We start from the raw sequence: 18464 nt of genomic DNA, 5'->3' as shown, positions 1-18464 counted from the left end.
GTGATTGTCTTTGTATTGTGAATCACTGAGAAATTAAGACAAGCGATTCAAAACTAGCGCCTCGAAAACCTTAGCACAAAAGTGTTTTTTTTTTCTTCACGACAACTCATGTGCATACATGGCTAAGCGTACTCGAGAGCTCTTGAATGGTTTTGGATGGGAAATGTTCGATCAACCACCATGCAGCCCGAATTTGGCGTCGAGCTACAACCACCTCTTCCCAACGATGATGACATGGCTCGCTACACAAAGCTTTGATACTGACACCGAACTGCATGCCGGTGTAAGCCAGTAGTTGAAATCACAGACCGGCAAATTTCTACCACGACAGTATTAAAAAACTTGTGCCACGGTTTGATAAGTGCCTTAATTTAAATGGCGATTATGTGGAACCATAGCTTCAGAGTGTACTTTTCAAATGTATATAATACGATTTAGTTTGCTCATTCTGTTACTTTTTTACTTCAAAACGTCTGTTACCTTCTGGACAGCCCTCGCATATACGTTTTTGTGCCTCATGTACTTTCAGAAGTTTTCTAATGACTGATGAAGATACTGCTATTGAATCGAAACGTTATACTGAATACTGGTTTAGTATTCTCATAAGTAAATAAAGTCTCTTCTATAGAATAGAAACATTATATAAATACTGTATATATCTTGTTCACGTTTATATCAGTTCAAAACAATATATTCAGATATTAAAAAAGTCGTTTAATATACATATAAGCAATCAAAAAGATATTTACCTGTAAATTCTTCCTCAAGAATGACAGCAGTAGCGATGCTCCACGTCTCAGTTATACGAAAATCAATTTTCTGTAAAGTTCTGTATTTGATGTTTCCTTCCATAATCGGTTGCTTGAAATATATTTTCTGAGCCTTATTCTTCGAAAGAGGAATAGATCCTCCGAAATGTGCTATAATCATAGTAAAATTATTAGTACTACTGTTTCTTTAGAATTAGTTTTATACTTTAGTTCTATATTTATGTATAGCTTTGAACCCCATTTAAAATATAATTAATAACATATTAATAAACTAAAATCTTATATAGCGTTTGAAATTGAGTAAAATAAATTCGCTCATTCACAGGCAAAATAACTATTAACTTCCTTCAATTTATGGTGGTTATTTTTCGATCCTGTCCAGTAGAAGTCTACAAAGTAGGGTGAGGAAAAAGATGCTATCATTAAATGGGTGCTCTTTTTGTTTTTGTTTTGTAGATTAAGCCATGGGGTGCCGATATTCCGTTGAGAAGCAAAGGAAAATAGCTGCCTGGATAGAGGTTTTTCAGTCCCCAAGCATCGTAACAGAAAAGTTCACCAACTGAACCGGACGAGTTCTACGAGAAGTTTGTGAGGACGGGGTCCGTTCAAGACAATTGCAAGGGAAACAGTGGTAGAAAAAGATCTGTCCAAACTGAAGAGAATATCATCCTCGTCCAGGGAGCGATGGTAGCCAGCCCAACTAATTCATCGCGCAGACTTTCTCTAGAGACTAACATTTCTCAAAGGACAGTAATTAAAATTTGGCACCACTGACCTTTGAAAAATGATTACATTAGATTTAGAAATGAAGCCGTACTACTTGAAGATTGTGCACCATCTCACAAACGCGGACCAGCAAGCATGTGTGAATGCTGTACAAATAATCTTGCAAATAATGCACATGGAGCTGGACATTCTGTTCGTGTTTTCTGACGAAGCAACATTCCACACCAGCGTTCGTGTGAACAAAGACAATTGTTCCTTCGACCGAGTACCCGCAATAAGTTCGCGAGCGCATGCGGGATCCTGCCAAGGTGAAGGTTTAGTGTACATTGAGCAAATTTGGAATGATTGAACAATTCTTTCTTTAAGAAGAGGCCGTCAGGGAAGGGAATTACCTTGCCATGCTCACCACGTTCATAGAGGAGAACGAGCCACTTGCAATTCTCCAGCGAGGGTATTTTCAGCAAGATCAATACCCTGGCCATTAAAGTCATATGATTTACGATTACCTGAGAGACACTTTCTGTAAACGTTTGATTGATAGAGGTGGTTCTCTCTCATGGCCAGCACGTTCCCCCAACCTGAGCCATGTGATTTTTGGTTGTGGGGCATGGTCAAGGATCGTGCGATACTGACAAACCTAGCAACTTGGACCATGTGAAGCACCTCATCACGCAGATCATCGCTGCATCCCTGCCTTAATGGCCCAGAGGACCAAAGAATCAACGAAGGGCAGATTCCATAAGTTCATTAATCGGGATGGGTGCAAAACTGAAACCCTGTAACCAAACCCTTGCCTTGTAATTTCACGTGAGTAAATCCCTATCTAATGTTAATATATTTTTGCCTCGCCCTGTATAATAGACTTGGACCTACAAGCTAACGTTTGGATCAAATCATATAAGGTTAATTAATATCACTTTCAACACCAAAGATATATCAAACGTATACCTATAAGTAGTACATTAGCTCAAACTGGAAATCGAACTTCCATCTCCGGTTTCTACCAGTTCTTCAACCAACAAGATTCTATCCAAATAGAATTGAAGACCTAAATTGCAAAACATCCCAAGTCCACGGGAGTACTTTTGTGATTTTAGATGAAAGACAAGAAAGTTATACTTGGCATGCTATTCTGAATATATGAAATTATTTTGTATCTTTTTAGAAAAAGGTTTTGATTTTGAATTATGTATTATGCAGTGAATAGCCCTTAGAACATAGATGCTAACATAAAAAAAAAACGCAAAATACGAAGAAAAAGAGTGGACTTGGGATGTTATGCAATTCAGGTCTTCAATTTTGATCTTCAATTTTGTACAGTAAGCTACTCGCAAAGAACTCATTCAACAGAATTACACATGATTCTTTGCTTCTAAAAAGCGTTTAAATTAGACACATAATGGTTTCATGATTAACATTTACGTATAATTATTGAACCTGGATTGGGTAATACACTATATACTACTTGATTTTTTTTTTTTTTTACTCGAAAGGTTTTGCTAACGATATATATTATTCGCAGCGGCGTATTTACGATTTTGTTTCGGGGAGGGCTTTGCTAACTTTCGGGGGGGGCTTTGCCTGAAAATGTGAAAATTCTGAATGATATTTCATATACTTTACTATAGTAAGTAAGATTTCGGGGGGCTTAAACCCGGAAGCTCTCCCCTAAATACGCCACTGATTATTCGTAATGCTTACACCCATGCCACAAGCGACTATCTGCGGTGGCCCCACTTCCGTTTTGAAAATTAAATCACCTGCGGCAGAGACGCGACGAAACGACACTGAACCTCAAAATTACTCTCCCAAAACATGTTAAACGCCTATATGCGTAATTTGTTTACATTAAGGTGTCTAAAAAACACTAAAAGAAAGTACTACCGGGTAGTTGCGAACCACCAAGCTTATGATTACTAGGCACGTGTTCTTCGACTTCGCCACGGAGGCGATGAAGATACATCGCTTGTAGAGGGATAAATCGTTGAGGTAATTAAAAAAATCGTTGCGGTCTTTCTAATTTGGTCAATCAGATTGTCAAATTAAAAATCGTAATAAACGTTTGGAATCAGATAAAATGCATTCGCCATGTAATTTCATAACAAAATGACACGAGTCTATTTACTTTATTTCATAGTTCACCCATATTCACATTTTAATAATTGGCGACAGTTACCATCTAAAGTCATACAATTATACGCACTCGTCTCAAGATTTTTCACTTCATGATGTAGAAGCATGGGTTACACTTGACTCCCGGAGCTTACTTTAGGAAAAATTCGTCAGGAAAAAATAATATATAATAACCACATGCATATGGCTGCCAATAGTTAGTGTTGGTCTCTTAGCTATTCTCCGCGACGAAACGAAAGAGCGCGGACAAAATTAAGTTCTCGCTGCTACGCGGTGGTAACTCCAACACCTCGACTCTAGATATCTGTTTCGATTCCACGAAGCCCTGCCGCCAGTGACACACTAGAGGCAATCCTTCGACGCGTCGCTATATCAACGATGGACATTTACCGGCAAGTCATCCACTAGGTGTTGGTGACGTTTACGGCATGAGGTACGTTATTCATGAAAATTAGAAAAATGCGTTAGAGTATAGTGAAGACTACGTAAAAATATATTTAAATTAAGTACGTTACCTTCCACATTGTCTCGACTTAGGTTTGTTCTTGTTTCCATTAGTGGACCACGAGCACCATAAACCACAGTTTTCATGGGGAATAGAGGGTCTTCCGTAGCGTTGATGGATATGGGCAACCCTATTGTCTCTAACGTAAAATTTAGTCTTTTAAATTTATTTCTTTTACCTGAAACATGAAATAAATTATTATTATATAATACAATAATTAATTACAGTAGTGTGAAGCAACTGTGTATTGGATATGAAGAATCATAAACTTTTGAAACTCATTGAAAGAAAATTTTGATCAGGACTGTACATTTTCAAACACCTGCTGTAAACACTTTTTTGTCAATAAACTCGACTAGCTTCCTTCTTTCCTTTCCGCATACCTTCAAGCATAGCCAGATACTTCCCGATTCATTGGACTTTTAGGTAGCTCGATTCTTGAGCTGAACGAAACCACGAGGAATACAACCACAAGGGGTATTCGACACACGATTAAAATAGGTGCAGGATCATCGGAGACAAACAGATCCCTCCATTGGAGGACGACCGACTGCATAAGTCAAGAGTACCATTCTGTCAGTTCACCGTCGCAGACACCTTTAAGATTGTTAGCAGAGTAGTGGAATGAAGATGTAGGAAAACATCATTGGAAACACAAGAAGACGAGAGAACTTGACGCCCTTTGCAGATCAACATAATAGAAATCAAGGTGTTGACTGTCTCCAGCTATCCAGGCTGCTCCAAGGGAAAACATTCATCATCCAAATGACCAGGACAACACCAGTCTAATTGGATTTATAAGGCTAGTGCTCATCCTTTATCTTTTAATTATAACCTATTTCTCTCACTCCCCTTTTCCCGACTAGTTTTCAAAATTGAAACATTTGAATTTCATTTAAATTCAATCATAATTTCGTTGTTAAGTACCGTGTTGTGCATCAGTTCCATCCCCTATTGTTACATTGTTCTATGAGTATTTTTAGAGATTATTCTGAGCTACAACTGATGGCACGGCACCGGCACAGTAGCAATTCTATTGAATTTATGTGTATGTTTGCATTAAATGTTTTCTTCATAATTTTTGATGAAATTAAAATACAAGTAGGAGTCCAAAAATAGGTTTCTCCAAGCTAATGTGGACAGAGGTAGGGATGCAAGACCAAAAGTAGTATTTGACATTAAAGATCAAAGGTACCTTTATTTTTCCATATAAGTACACAATTTGTCATACCCGTCTTTAAGTTTCAAATATTCTTTCAGGAAAAATTCAGGGCTCGGCATATTGAATAAGAGTCGAACAGCTTCTGCGACTTCAGCATTGCTTCCAAAGCGCCTGCCGCCAAATGTCATCCACTATCTTGACATTTTACTCTGTAGTGTTCGTGCACGTCCTTCTAGGTCTCGGTGTGTCTAGCACTTGCTGCCGCCTCTACTGAACTGGAGACACCATTTCCACATCGTTTGTTTCGACACCACATCAGGCCCATAGACTTGGAGGAGCCGGTTTTGAATTTCTGCTCCCGATGTGCCAAGTGCTCGTTCATAGCGGGCAACCACTCGCACTTCCTGCTTTTGACCACGAGGTCAAAGTCGCCTTCTCTGATAGCTACAACAGGCTCACGTCAGATTTTGAGAGACTCGTCTCCTCTTTGCGCATGCGCTGCGATGACGCCATCTGCAGGATTGCGGGCGAAAGATACCCTCTTGCAGTGTGACTACCGCTAGTACTTTCATACTTGATCTAGTACCTTTTATAATATTTTAGTGTTCTAGTACGTTCACCAACAAATCTAGTACTTTTCTCATCTTCTTCTTTTTTCGCAAATACATTTGGGAGGGGAAAAAGAAATCTCATGAAAATTTGGCAATATACGAAAGTTTCACTGTTCCTGGTACGTAACTTTTTCTGACCTTTTTTTCAACAGTGGTATTTACAACAGCGGATGAAGGACATAGGCGCCGTCGGTCACCCTCTCCAATTAATAAATGACCACAGTAAACAATATTACATATTTGGTGATCTGTTTAAACAGTAGGCTATTAAGGAATTAAAACTCGATATTATGATATTTCTTGTTTTCTACCGACATCCAATATATTTGTCATACTTGTGTACTTTAGTGGTTTTACGGTGAGCTTTAGTACGACAATTAAGCAGGAATTCCACCAGAATTTTTAGTTTAGAGGTGAAAAGTCAAAATTGGGAGGGTGTAAGTGTTTGGCACGGTTTATATCGAATTTTAATTGTAAAAAATTAAAAGTTGGGGGTTCTTTCAAGAATTTGAAGAATCACTCCTCCACCCGCAGGAGAGGACGGGTTACAGAAACCTTCTAATAAGATATGTATATCATAAATTGTCATAAATAAGGTGAAGCGGGATCAGGTAAAATTTTAGTACTTTTTCCCCAGATCTAGTACTTTTTCTCTGCATAGGTTAGTACGAAATATGTTTGCTGGGTGGTCACATTGCCCACTTGTGTCTGAATATGTTGCGTGCGCAACCGTTGCAGCGTTGCCAGATCTAGAATAATGATGCTAGATCTCGCATAATTTGCATGTCTTTAGCATCTAGTATCTTGCTTTTAGCATCCTGTCCAAATCTAGCATAATTTCAGCAAGTTTATCAAAAGCCGCAAAACCTTGAGATGAGAAAGAAGTTGGTCGTGGGAAGAAAAAGACCGGCAGAAATGTATCCTCTTCCATTGATTCATACAGTCGGTAAACCATACAGGCACTCTTATTTTCCGAAGTAAGTTAGAAATGGCTTTGGCCTTTTTTTTTTTTTTTTTTGTTGTTGTTGTTGTTGTGGCTCCACCCAGGGTTTTCTAATCCTCTAACTGCGAGGCATGGGTGGAGCTATGGGGGCCATTCTGCCCCCAAATTTTTGACAACTTCACCATCTTTATTTCTGATTTCATGACCATCTTTATTCCTGAAATGACCGAGACCGACCAAAGATCTGCCCCCAGCAGACAATTCCCAACTTCGCTTATGCTGCGAGGTAATTTTCTTTCAAAATATGTAAACAAACACTTTGCATTCACTTATACGATATATACGCCATTGAGTCTGGCAACGACTGCATTAGTTTAGTTGAGTTAAAGCTTTGGTGCGTGAAGTATTGAGTTCTATCCACGCATTTTTGCGTTCTGCGTATTTTAAGTTACGTTATCGTATCTCAACTTTGTTTATTTTTATTTTTATTTTTATTTTATTTTATTTTATTATTTTTTTGCTTTTAAAACTCCTGAATAAGTAATTATGAGGATCTAGCATAATTTGACCAAATCTAGCATAATTTCGGTCAGGTTTCGGAATAATTTCGAGTTGTGAGTCTGGCAACGCTGAACCGTTGTCTTGTTTCCCATTGCTATCTACTTTTCTGGGAGGGGGCCACGGTGGCTCAGTGGTAGAGCGTTCACCTCTGGTGCTTGGGGTCCCGGGTTCGATCCCAGCCCCCGCCAAGTGAACTTTGTGGTGGACAAACACCGTGTGCGTGGGTTTTCTCTGGGTTCTCCCGTTTCCTCCCACTTTCTTAATTCCACCATTTCATTCATTACTCATCATCACCGTCTCCTTTAGCCTAACCGGCATAATCGTGGGACGTAAAACTCAAAGATTTCATTTCATTTTTTCACTTTTCTGGGAGAAACGAAAGGGGAAACTTCTTTTCGGACTCCTCCTCATATCTATGTGTTGAATTTGTTGTAATTTAAGGTCATAAATATGGCAGTAATTGATTTCCCTTTTTTTATACATTTTATCAATTTGTGTGCAATTAATCACTTGATGAATCTTGTATCCTAATCCAATTGGCTTAAATTCCACTTTATTCTTCCTTTGAATCAATGTCCAAGTGTAACTTCAATTCTTAGCAGCGGATGAACAAAACATTTCATACCACAAAGCTAGAATTATCTTCGTAAAAGCTTTAGCCACTGAGTTCTAATTCTCCTAACCACACTAATATAAATGCAAAAGTCAAAACTATGAAATTTTCCTTCAATGGTCTGTTCAACCTTTTCCTCTGGTGTTTTTATGCTTTTTGGGCTTTGTTCTTCAACTCTTTTAATCTGATCGTGCATGAAGATCGCATCTCTCGAGAACACGGACCGATATTGATGATCTGTCATAGCACTTGTAGATCTAAAGCCTGTGATAAACATCTTGGCATCTCAGCTAAACGAGTAAAACGCAAGCTCTGACGCGACAATGCCAACTGGTAAAGGGGTGTGGCTATGACTAAGTAGAAAAAATACAGCGCGATCAGGTGGCAGTGGATAGACGTGGATGTGTACAAAATAAACATGGCAACGCCGCTGGCCTCTCATTTGCTAGCAGCATTTAAAGGGAACTCTGAGCGCCTCCTTCAAATGCCAAGATGTTTGTCACGCCGTTTAGTATCTTGAATGAAATTGTCATCACTTTTAGATACAAACTGTAATTTATTTTGCACTTTATTCTGTGGGACCTTGAACAAAGAGTTGAGAAAAAGATTCATAAAATGCTTCGTGTGGAGTGTTGTACTGTATGGGGCGGAAACGTGGACATTATGTAAAGGTGACGAAAATCGACTGGAAGCCTTCGAAATGTTGGTGTGGAGAAGAATGGAAAGAAATAGTTGGGTCGAGCGGAAAACGAATGAGAGAGTGTTAGAAATGGTGGGTGAGAAAAGAACACTTTTAGATATTATTAGGAAGAGGAAGAGAAACTGGTTGGGAGATTGCCTAAGAAGAGATTTATCATGAGGGACGTCCTAGAGGTTATGGTGGCGGGAAAGAGAGGGAGGAGGCGAAGGAGAATACAATTAATTGATGATATTAAAACAGAAAGATCGTACGCGAAGACGAAAAGGTTAGCGGAGGACCGTGGACCATGGAAGCTTCTCAGCTGCGGCAAGTGACCTGCCAATTAAGGCAGAATACCTATGATGATGATTATTATTCTGTGTATTTTTGAATGCTCTGTACGAAACATTTGTCCCGTGTTATCACTAGTCTATGAACCATGCTCTTTACTTGAAAGTTTTGTTCTTTACCAAGAAGTTTTTGTTGCTTTTCTTGAATATTCTTGCACTTCTGATCGTGTCTTTACTTGTCTGTTTGAATTTTGTCTTGGAATGTGAATAGTAGGATAACTATAGGCGAAATGTCCTTTACATTTAATCTGAAGCAAATTTTATTCTAAGCTAAACACAGTTTATCTCCACTACTAAGAAGGAAAGACGACTAACTATTCTAACTTAGATGTGACTTCTTACAATATTTATAGTATTGGTACGCCTTTATTTGCTGATGCAAAATGATATTTTTAGGGTAGGAACCAAGAGCATTGCCAGTACGAACTTAAAAAGAATGAAGAGAGAGAGAGAGAGAGAGAGAGAGAGAGAGAGCGGAAAGAATAACTGAGCGTTCCTATATGTAAAAGTAAATCTTTTTATCCTCATCTTCTTCTCTTTCCAGAAAAAAATATGGCTCCTGAGATAAGATTCCTTAAATCTTTCGCAATTGGAACTATTTTTGCCAATATCTCGGAAACAGTAAGTCATACAGAGATGATATTTGCTGTTAATCAATATCTAAAAGTATGGTTAACGTTCTAGTACTGATATTAACTGGCGGCCACTGGCCAAAAACTGGCCAGTGGCCAGTTGGATAGTGACCACCGGTTAATATTTGCTACCAAAATGTTCATTCTCTTAAGTATTGATTAACACCAATATCATCTCTCTATAACTTATGGATCCCGAGATATGATTCCTTAAATCTCCGGAAATGGGCTATTTTCTTGGCCAATATCTCAGGAATAGTAAGAGTGACGCGAAAAATTCCATCACTTTCACAGATGGTTTTTAATGCTTCATCGAATGGAGGGCTCAAATTTGAAAAAAAAAAAAAAAATCTCAAATAACAGACAGACATACAGACATAGAAAATTTAGTAACGAACTTTTCCAGTTGGTTGAAAATCTTTCACTGAATCTCTAATACTTTTTACGATTATCAGTAAATGATATCTCAAAGTTCATAATCAATTGATAATTTCTTTCAAATAACAAATATAGTAAAGTTAAAGCATTATGTCAACAAAAGTACTTGAGTGTAGTTACAGTGAGTTACGCATTGCATAGTACAAGTTCTAAACTTTTGCATATTGCAATAGTTCTAATGAATGACTTTATTACAACAAATGTTTGAATACATATATATACTGGTATCTATTTGTTAATTATTTGAATGCTTAAGCACTGTATAAGTTATTATAAATGCCTTTTTGGGTTTTAATATTTCTTTGTGTAATATTATGAAAACTGAAACATGAATAACATGTTAGAATAAGAATATTTTCTTTGTTACAGGTGCTGCCCAATAGCTCCGTATCTGTTTGTGTATGGTTGCTGAAAATTGCATAGAGAAATGAATATGGTTAAACACGTAAACGTCGCTCTGTGCAAAAGCACTTCCTAATTCAGTCAACATCCCCGGTAAATCTTAAGCGAAGACCTAACATATTCATGACCTCTCGTCCTTACTAGTTTTTAGTTCTAGATTCATAAACACATTTATCACGTTACTGAATGTTGACCACAAAGGAGTGGATACTAGGTGTGATTGTTTTCTTTGTTACATTTTGTAACATGAATTCGATTGCCACTTGCTATGAATTTCTTGCAGCTTTACAAAAACAAAATGGCCACGACGGAGTGATGAAACAAATCGTGCTATTTTACAAGATGATGCTGAATTTGAATTTTAAGTCCATTTTCTTGGCGGTAAACTTTTTGACAATCACTCTATAATGAATATATACGAGTATGAACTTTGACTTTCCGGGCAAAGCGCTACTTTTCTACCTTGTACTCTCATAATTCTCAAAATCGCGCAAAATTTTTGTATTATTCTGTTAAATTGGAAATTTAAGCCTCCTCAGTTGCGTGTCTCCTATGTTTCTCGTATCGAAATGAATACTTTTATATGAATATCATATTATTTGAAATGAAATTTTCGAGTTTTACGTCCCACGTTTATGCCGGTTAGGCTAAAGGAAACGGTGATTATGAGAAATGAATGAAATGGTGGAATGAAGAAAGTGGGAGGAAACCGGAGAACCCCGAGGAAACCCACATACACGGTGTTTGTCCACCACAAAGCTCACTTGGCGGGAGCAGGGTTTGAACCCGCGACCCCATGCATCAGAGATGAACGCTCTACCACTGAGCCACCGCGGCCTATCATATTATTTGAGTTCTACTACTCACACATTCTCTTCGTCACAATTCTTACTCATAAGGATGGAGCATAGATTAGATAGTATTTTGCATTTTCCCTCTGAATACCAAGTTACATGTTGCGTTGCATTATTTCTGATGTATGACAAATTAGTTTCTTTAATTAAACTAACGTATAAAATATTGCGAAATTTCCAGAACTATCATGCTTTTACTTATTTAAGAAAGGAAGAAATAATCTTAGGGGAAAATAAAAACATTGCTGAAAGGTGTAGAACTTACAGGAAATATAAGATATGTTAATTGTATTAGAAAAATAGTATTATATACTATTAGACTGTTTAAAACCAATAAGTATTTCTTTCACTGTTAAAATGTACTATACATACATAAAGACTTTTAAAACTTCTTCATTAAACAAATGTGTTAATGGATGAAGTTTAAGTTCATTAGTTTATGAAAATTTGAGTTAACATTTTTTTTTTTTACTTCAACGAATGGGAATAAATTATCAATGTGTGTATATAATCAACAAACAAAGATAATTAAAGTACTTACAAAAATCATGATAGTTATGTTTGTAAAAGAATCGTACCTTCGTATACTTTATAAGCCATAAAAGAATCTCTAATTTTTATGGGTCCTGATATCCCATATTCGACCCTTTCCATTGGAACATAAAGGACATCAGCTAATGTCACCGGTTCTCCATATGTCGTTATTGTCATCATACGTTTGTCTCTGTGCCTTTCACTTAGAGCTATTGCTGGAGAACAAAAAAGAAATAAGTTCTGCTTTTATTAAACAGCACTTTACATGTTACTAGATAAAAATATTGCAAAAAAATATTGTTTCTTTCTACCACCTCACAAAAATTACCCAAGAATATATTCTCCAGTTGTTTATTAGAGTAAAATTGGTTATCCTTTGTTGACAAGAGCAAAAAATAAAAATTAATACCACAAGTCATTTAGAATAATAACTTTTCATGATCAATGATGGTGTGACCTCTAAAGAAACCGAAACCGAAAAGTACGTCAAGGAAGACAGGAAACAAAACAATTGATTTTTATTTATTTATTTATCATTATTATTTTGACTAATGTTCCGGAATCCTCTAACAGGATTAAACTGAAGTGAAAGTAATGTGATATTTCTATTTGGTGTTCTTGTTTAATTATACAGCCATACAAGCACACAAAGAGATCTGTGCAGTGGATCCCAGGGTCTGGATTCGATGTTATTTGTTACACAGAATCCAAATTTCGAAACTCTACATTACGAAATAACTACAGAAATGCTCAAACTAGTCCTGTAATTTTTACTACCTCCCTTGACTCATATTGTAATTTTTTTTCTTAATAAATAGGCTACTTTCCAGTGCTTGGAAAATCTCGAAAGTCTTACCACTGCCTAAGAAGTCTCAAATAAAACCTGCAAACGATCTTCGTCCAATAAGTATTTTACCGGTAATGTAAAAGGTCTTACAAACTATAGTGTTTCACTTATTATTAGAATCTTTAACAATAATAATAATAATAATTCATAATGTTCATTATTGGTTTCGTGAACGTCATTTTATTATCACTGCAATGTCTGATAATATGTTCCATACTGATATGTTCCATGATAATAAGTTACTGATAATATGTTCCATAGTTTTGATAGTTTACTCGTAACAATGTAAGGCTTGTTAGACCTAACAAAGGCTTTTGATGTTCTAAATCATAAGCTGTTGCTATAATCTGTCTAATACTGTTATGAAGTGCTTTTAATCTTACTTATCATGTAGACAGCAACAAATGTCTTTAAGAAGATCACAGTATTCTCTACCTGAACCACTTAGTGTTGACAAATCAGTGCCTCAAGGATCTATTTTAGCACCACTGTTATTTTCCCTATACTGCTGACTTCACAAATGTTATTAAATATACTCCTCTGTCCATTTTTATGCAGATGACACGCAGCGTTCTATTTTTCATCTCCATACATCATTACGCAAATAGTTGAACTTCTAAATACAGATCTATTATCTATATCTTAGTGGTAAATGATAACTACCTTATTATTCATCTCCTCCAAATATAACGAGAAAAATCTATTATCCGATCAGCGGTGTATTGTACAAATATACGGAATCCTTATTTTTACTGCGGAAATTAGTACGGAGCATACGTTATTCATATGCTAGATACGTACTGCTCTTTTTTCCGCTTAGCTGTTACATCATGCCCATGCAGAATATCTGACATCTAAAACTGTTCCTTATTTTACATATGTATATGTATGTTATATACGTCAGCTATATATTATATACCTCCATCTGTATATGAGATCCTGACCGCTCATATACAGTTATATCTTTAATATGGAAAGTACGTTTATTCGGAACACTTATACGGGAAGTATTATAAAACATACTTTTTTCAGTTATACGTTTGCGGTACGTTAAGTCCAAGAATTTACACATATAACCTACGTTTTTACGTACACCACATACATTTTTTCTCAGTGCATAAAGCGAAAAGAAAACACACGCATATACATTATAAAGTAGCAAATAATAACAAACAAGTATGAAGCTGTCACCTGATTTAGAACTATAAATTCAAATAAGTTAATAATTCTTGTTTCGAGAAATGAAGCATGTATAATATACATAATTACCGTTATATTCTTCCTCCGGGATTAGTGTACTATACATCAAGTAAGGTCCATTCTCTCCAACAATGTATTTGGTCATTTGGACAAGAAGAGATCCATTGTATATTTCTGGCAGCTCAAACGTTACCTCGATGAAATTCTTTGGATGATAAAAAGATCTGCCTGAATGAAATTATTTTTGTCAAATAAAATTATAGTGTGACAAGCTTAAACTCAGACATACTTTAGTATTTATTCACTTTTGCAATTAAGATAGATTGTAAAATGTTATCATTTTGAAATTTAAAACGAATTATTGTCTTACACTAATAATACAAATCGCTGAGCAAAGCAACCTTTATTTATATATAAAAAAATAAATTTGTGAAAGTTTCGCCAACTAACTGAACATATTATCTTCATCACACACTCTCGTATTGACAATGATGAAGCCAATATGTTCAGTTAGTTGGCGAAACTTTCACAAATTTGTTTTTTTATATATAAATAAAGGTTGCTTTGCTCAGCGATTTGTATTTTTAATGTAAGTTATTGAAGATACCAAAGCTAGTATAAATCAGTTGGCTATTGAATTGTTGTCGTTCAATCGTGTTGTGGGTCAATCACATGATCTCTCCTCAACAAAGAAACAAAAACATACATAATTTCTTCATATACAACATATTCCATTAACAAGGAAACAATCGAAAATATGCAGGCATTGCCGAGTCAGTCACACAAAACTGTGTTCGTATGACTGGAAAATAAGAAACAAAATTGCTATTTATTCAGAAGAGAACAACAGCACCTTCGTGGATGAGCGGTTAGCATACGCGCCTTTGGTGTAAGGGACACGGGTTCGATTTCCGACAGGATCTCATGTGGTTCGGATTCCACGGTAATCAGTAGGTCCCTTCTCACATAGCCTCGCTGCTGAAAGCGACGTTAAACTCAAAATCAACTCAACTCAACTCAGAAGAGAACAAACAGGCCATCGATACGAGAATAGCTTTGTCGATGCACTCATGAGTGAGCAATGATACTTGATTTGAGATTACTGGTAAATTATCATCAGTACATAAAGTAACATTTATCAGTGCCGTGGCGACTATAAAATTACGATTTTGTTATAACACATTAGAACTGGTAAAGTTGGCTCTTACCGCTGTTCTGTTTTTTATTCTACCAAATTGATATTTTTGACATTGATACTGAACTACACATAACTGCAGCAGTAGTTCTCTAGTGTCACCCAATCACATATTCAATGTATTATTTCTCATACTTAAAATCGGAGCTACATGTCTTATAGTTAAATAAAGCCAGGATTGTAATTAGCTATCTTATGAATCTTTAGTGTGTGTGTGGTCTAGAGCCCTCAAAAGTATATGATATAATACATGTATACACATGCAAGATAATATAATGCATGTGTGCGTTTTATAAAACATAACATTTTCAAATGACACAGTACATAACATACAGAAACGTTACATACTATATTCTCAGACATCACAAAGAGAAGTAATTTTCCAGTGTAAAGACTAGATTCGTACAGGTAAGTGACTGGGAAACAGGAAGAGATTGAGTGTAAACTAAATCAAATTTTCTATTTGTTGTTTTTAAATAGATAAACTTTATATTGAGTTTATTTAATGAGAACATAGGCGATAATGACCTTCTACATACTATTTGATATCACCTTAAATACATTACTAATTAAAAAAATGTTGTTGTAGGATAATAGGGAAACCATCAGGGAGTTCCAGTAATTTGTATATTGATACATTAGGTTTTGTTCCCATCATATAATCCAGTTCATGTGCCCAGAAAAGAGAAACACCTTCATCTGCATGTTTTGTGAAACTTGCACACATATTACGTTGTATGTGTTTTTAATTCTTTTTTAATTGTAAAACCAAACTTAAAAACCAAAAATTAGTTGGTTTGGAGGACTTGAAACCTAAACACGGCCCCGAAGAAACCCGGTATGCTAATCACTTCACTACCAGGAGGTCATGGAAGTGAAATTCTTACTAGTGAATTTTCATGTTACTCTTACTTTCTGGAACAATTATTTGATGATTATTTTGTTTAATTTAATATGCTATTGTCTGGCTTATTTGCCTGAAATATTTTAAAGTAAGAAAGTGTTGTATTGGTTCGCAAACTGTTCCGTTCGGAATACTTTTTACAAATTTACTGAAAAATACTTTCCTCTGACAACACCATTGAGTCACTCTACATAGTTTTGTGCTTGAAGTTAGGATAGTCCCATTTGAATTTACTTTCATGGAAAACTATATTTTTTCTCTGTACTTTGCTATCAATGGGTTAAAGCAATACCAAACAATGTACCCAAATTGCTCTTAAAGTTTCCAACACTGGTGCCTGTTAGACATATATTTTTATTTGCAATTATCGAATCATTCCACTTGTGTAATAAGTTTACATAGTATCATTTGAAATTAAATAAGTGCATATCGATTTGGTAACACTTTTGTCAAATTTTATTGTGCCATAAACTCATTATTCATTCCCATCAGCAGTTATAATTTTGAAATATGTTATACCCTCTGATATGCTATCTAAATCAGTTTTCAGATTATTTGTAGTTGAAAAGCATTCCTGGTCAGTTTCAACACTTATGACTAAGAGGTAAATAAATGAATTAAAATCTGATATGGCAACATCCTAGTCTCCCTTGGTTAATAACAGGAAGAGCAACTATATTTAAGAGCCTACTCCACCTCCACCTCCTCAAACTATTATTGAAAAAGAATAAAAAAATAAACAACTTAAATTTTCTATTAGCGTTTGTCACAGTCAAACTGCAAAAGAGTATTATGTACTGTAAGCAGATGTTTCTGGTTATCTTCTGATAAAAAAAAAAAACGCGTTTCAGTGGAACACATATCTTCTAGAGGGTGTTTTATAATAAATAAAATAATTGAACGTATACCGTACAGTTGGTAAATATCATCACCAAACAATTCGTGATCCACGATGAAAACACTCAGTAAAAAAAAAAAAAAAAAAAAAAAAAAAGTTATCATTAAACACTTCTGCGATTACATTTTTCTCTGCGCCACTTTTGTTGCATTATTTTCTAAAACTTGAGGTGTGCGATAGATCATATTTTACTCTTTATTTGGCATTTTTTTTTTTTTTTTTTTTTGCAAGAATATAAAGGATTGGATAGTTTTGTATGACCCTCATACATCAACACACTTTAGAGCACACACAATACAAACCAGCAAATATGAAAAAAGAAATATGATTTCAATTACATATGTTTAATGGCTCTGTAATAGTATGTTAATTAATTCATTGTTAACTAGCAGAATGTATTTGATATTACATTCTGTCAGGCGGTAGAACTTGGCAGTATATAACAGAAAGAAAACATATTTCTGCGTCCTTAACATCTTTGTATAGCTGAAAAAGAGAATGTGTGTTAACTCATCAAGAACAATATAAAATGCGCGTGTTTTTTTTTTTTTTTTTCATCAAGCATGGCAGGAGGTTAAACAAAATCTTGTCACAAAGAAATATGACAAACTTCTAAAATATAAAATTGGTGAAAGCATCGGAGAGAATATCCTAGAACTTCGATGTCTCTGTTACATAGCTTTAGGCGGCAAATTTCTAAGGTAAGTTTTCTTTTCTCTTTCTTCAGTTTTAGAAATTTCAGACATTTATTCTACACGTGCTCATAGATATGACATGGAAATTTTACATATGCTTTAAGTTTCTAAAAATACTTTATACCACTTCCACTTTGATCGTTCACTTCCTTGCCTCAAAATTTCAAAATGACATTTATTGACATTAGTGTTGTAAATAGAAAAAAAACGTTCGTATTTTTTCAAAAATGTACGTTTTTTTAGAAAAAAACATTGTCTCTTTTTTTTCTAAATTTCGTTTTTTTCAAATAGTCATTTGTAATGCATCTTACGTCTATTTAAGTATTAAATATTTTTATGTAGGTATAATCACCGTAAAATGCAACATAAATTAAACGCTAGATACTGATACGCTACAAATATTTTACAATTTACATGAATACATAACCTATTAACAATTCGGGTTTCAGCAGTATTCATCAATATCAACTGAGAAATAAAAGTAGAAATGATTTTTGTGTGTGTGTGTGAAAGCGGGCCTTTAATTACGAAAATAATGTCACGAACAGTATAAAATTCAAATAACTTGTCTAAAGGTAAAAACTAATACTAATTTGCCTAATAGTATTTTTCTAAATGTCATATGTAAATAATTTGGCGACAAGATATACAGTATGATATGCAGAGCCGGCTCTACCATATATGCAACACGTGCATTTGCGTGGAGCGGCAAGTTTGGATGGTCCGGCAAAATCTGTCATAAGTATATTATTTAAATTAAATATTTCTTGTTGGAAACAGACTTCATGATGATGGTAGTTACATTTACTAAG

At 35.4% G+C, this 18464-nt stretch overlaps 1 protein-coding gene across 1 annotated transcript in view; it reads right to left on the bottom strand.

Moving 5' to 3' along the window:
* The window catches only part of LOC145683694 (uncharacterized), a 110486-nt gene that overhangs the window by 69849 nt on the left and 22173 nt on the right, over positions 1-18464 (bottom strand). Inside the window, exons 7-10 of the mRNA XM_081755065.1 lie at positions 14030-14188; positions 11958-12128; positions 4145-4312; positions 750-920 (exon numbers count right to left, since the gene is read on the bottom strand). Of these exons, the coding sequence (XP_081611191.1) occupies positions 750-920; positions 4145-4312; positions 11958-12128; positions 14030-14188 (669 nt within the window). The remainder of the gene's footprint in view (positions 1-749; positions 921-4144; positions 4313-11957; positions 12129-14029; positions 14189-18464) is intronic.

The sequence above is a fragment of the Thermobia domestica genome, chromosome 4, assembly GCF_964235325.1.
Source record: "Thermobia domestica chromosome 4, izTheDome1.hap1.1, whole genome shotgun sequence".
Lineage (NCBI taxonomy): Eukaryota > Metazoa > Arthropoda > Insecta > Zygentoma > Lepismatidae > Thermobia > Thermobia domestica.
This window is presented reverse-complemented; position numbering and strand designations above follow the sequence as displayed.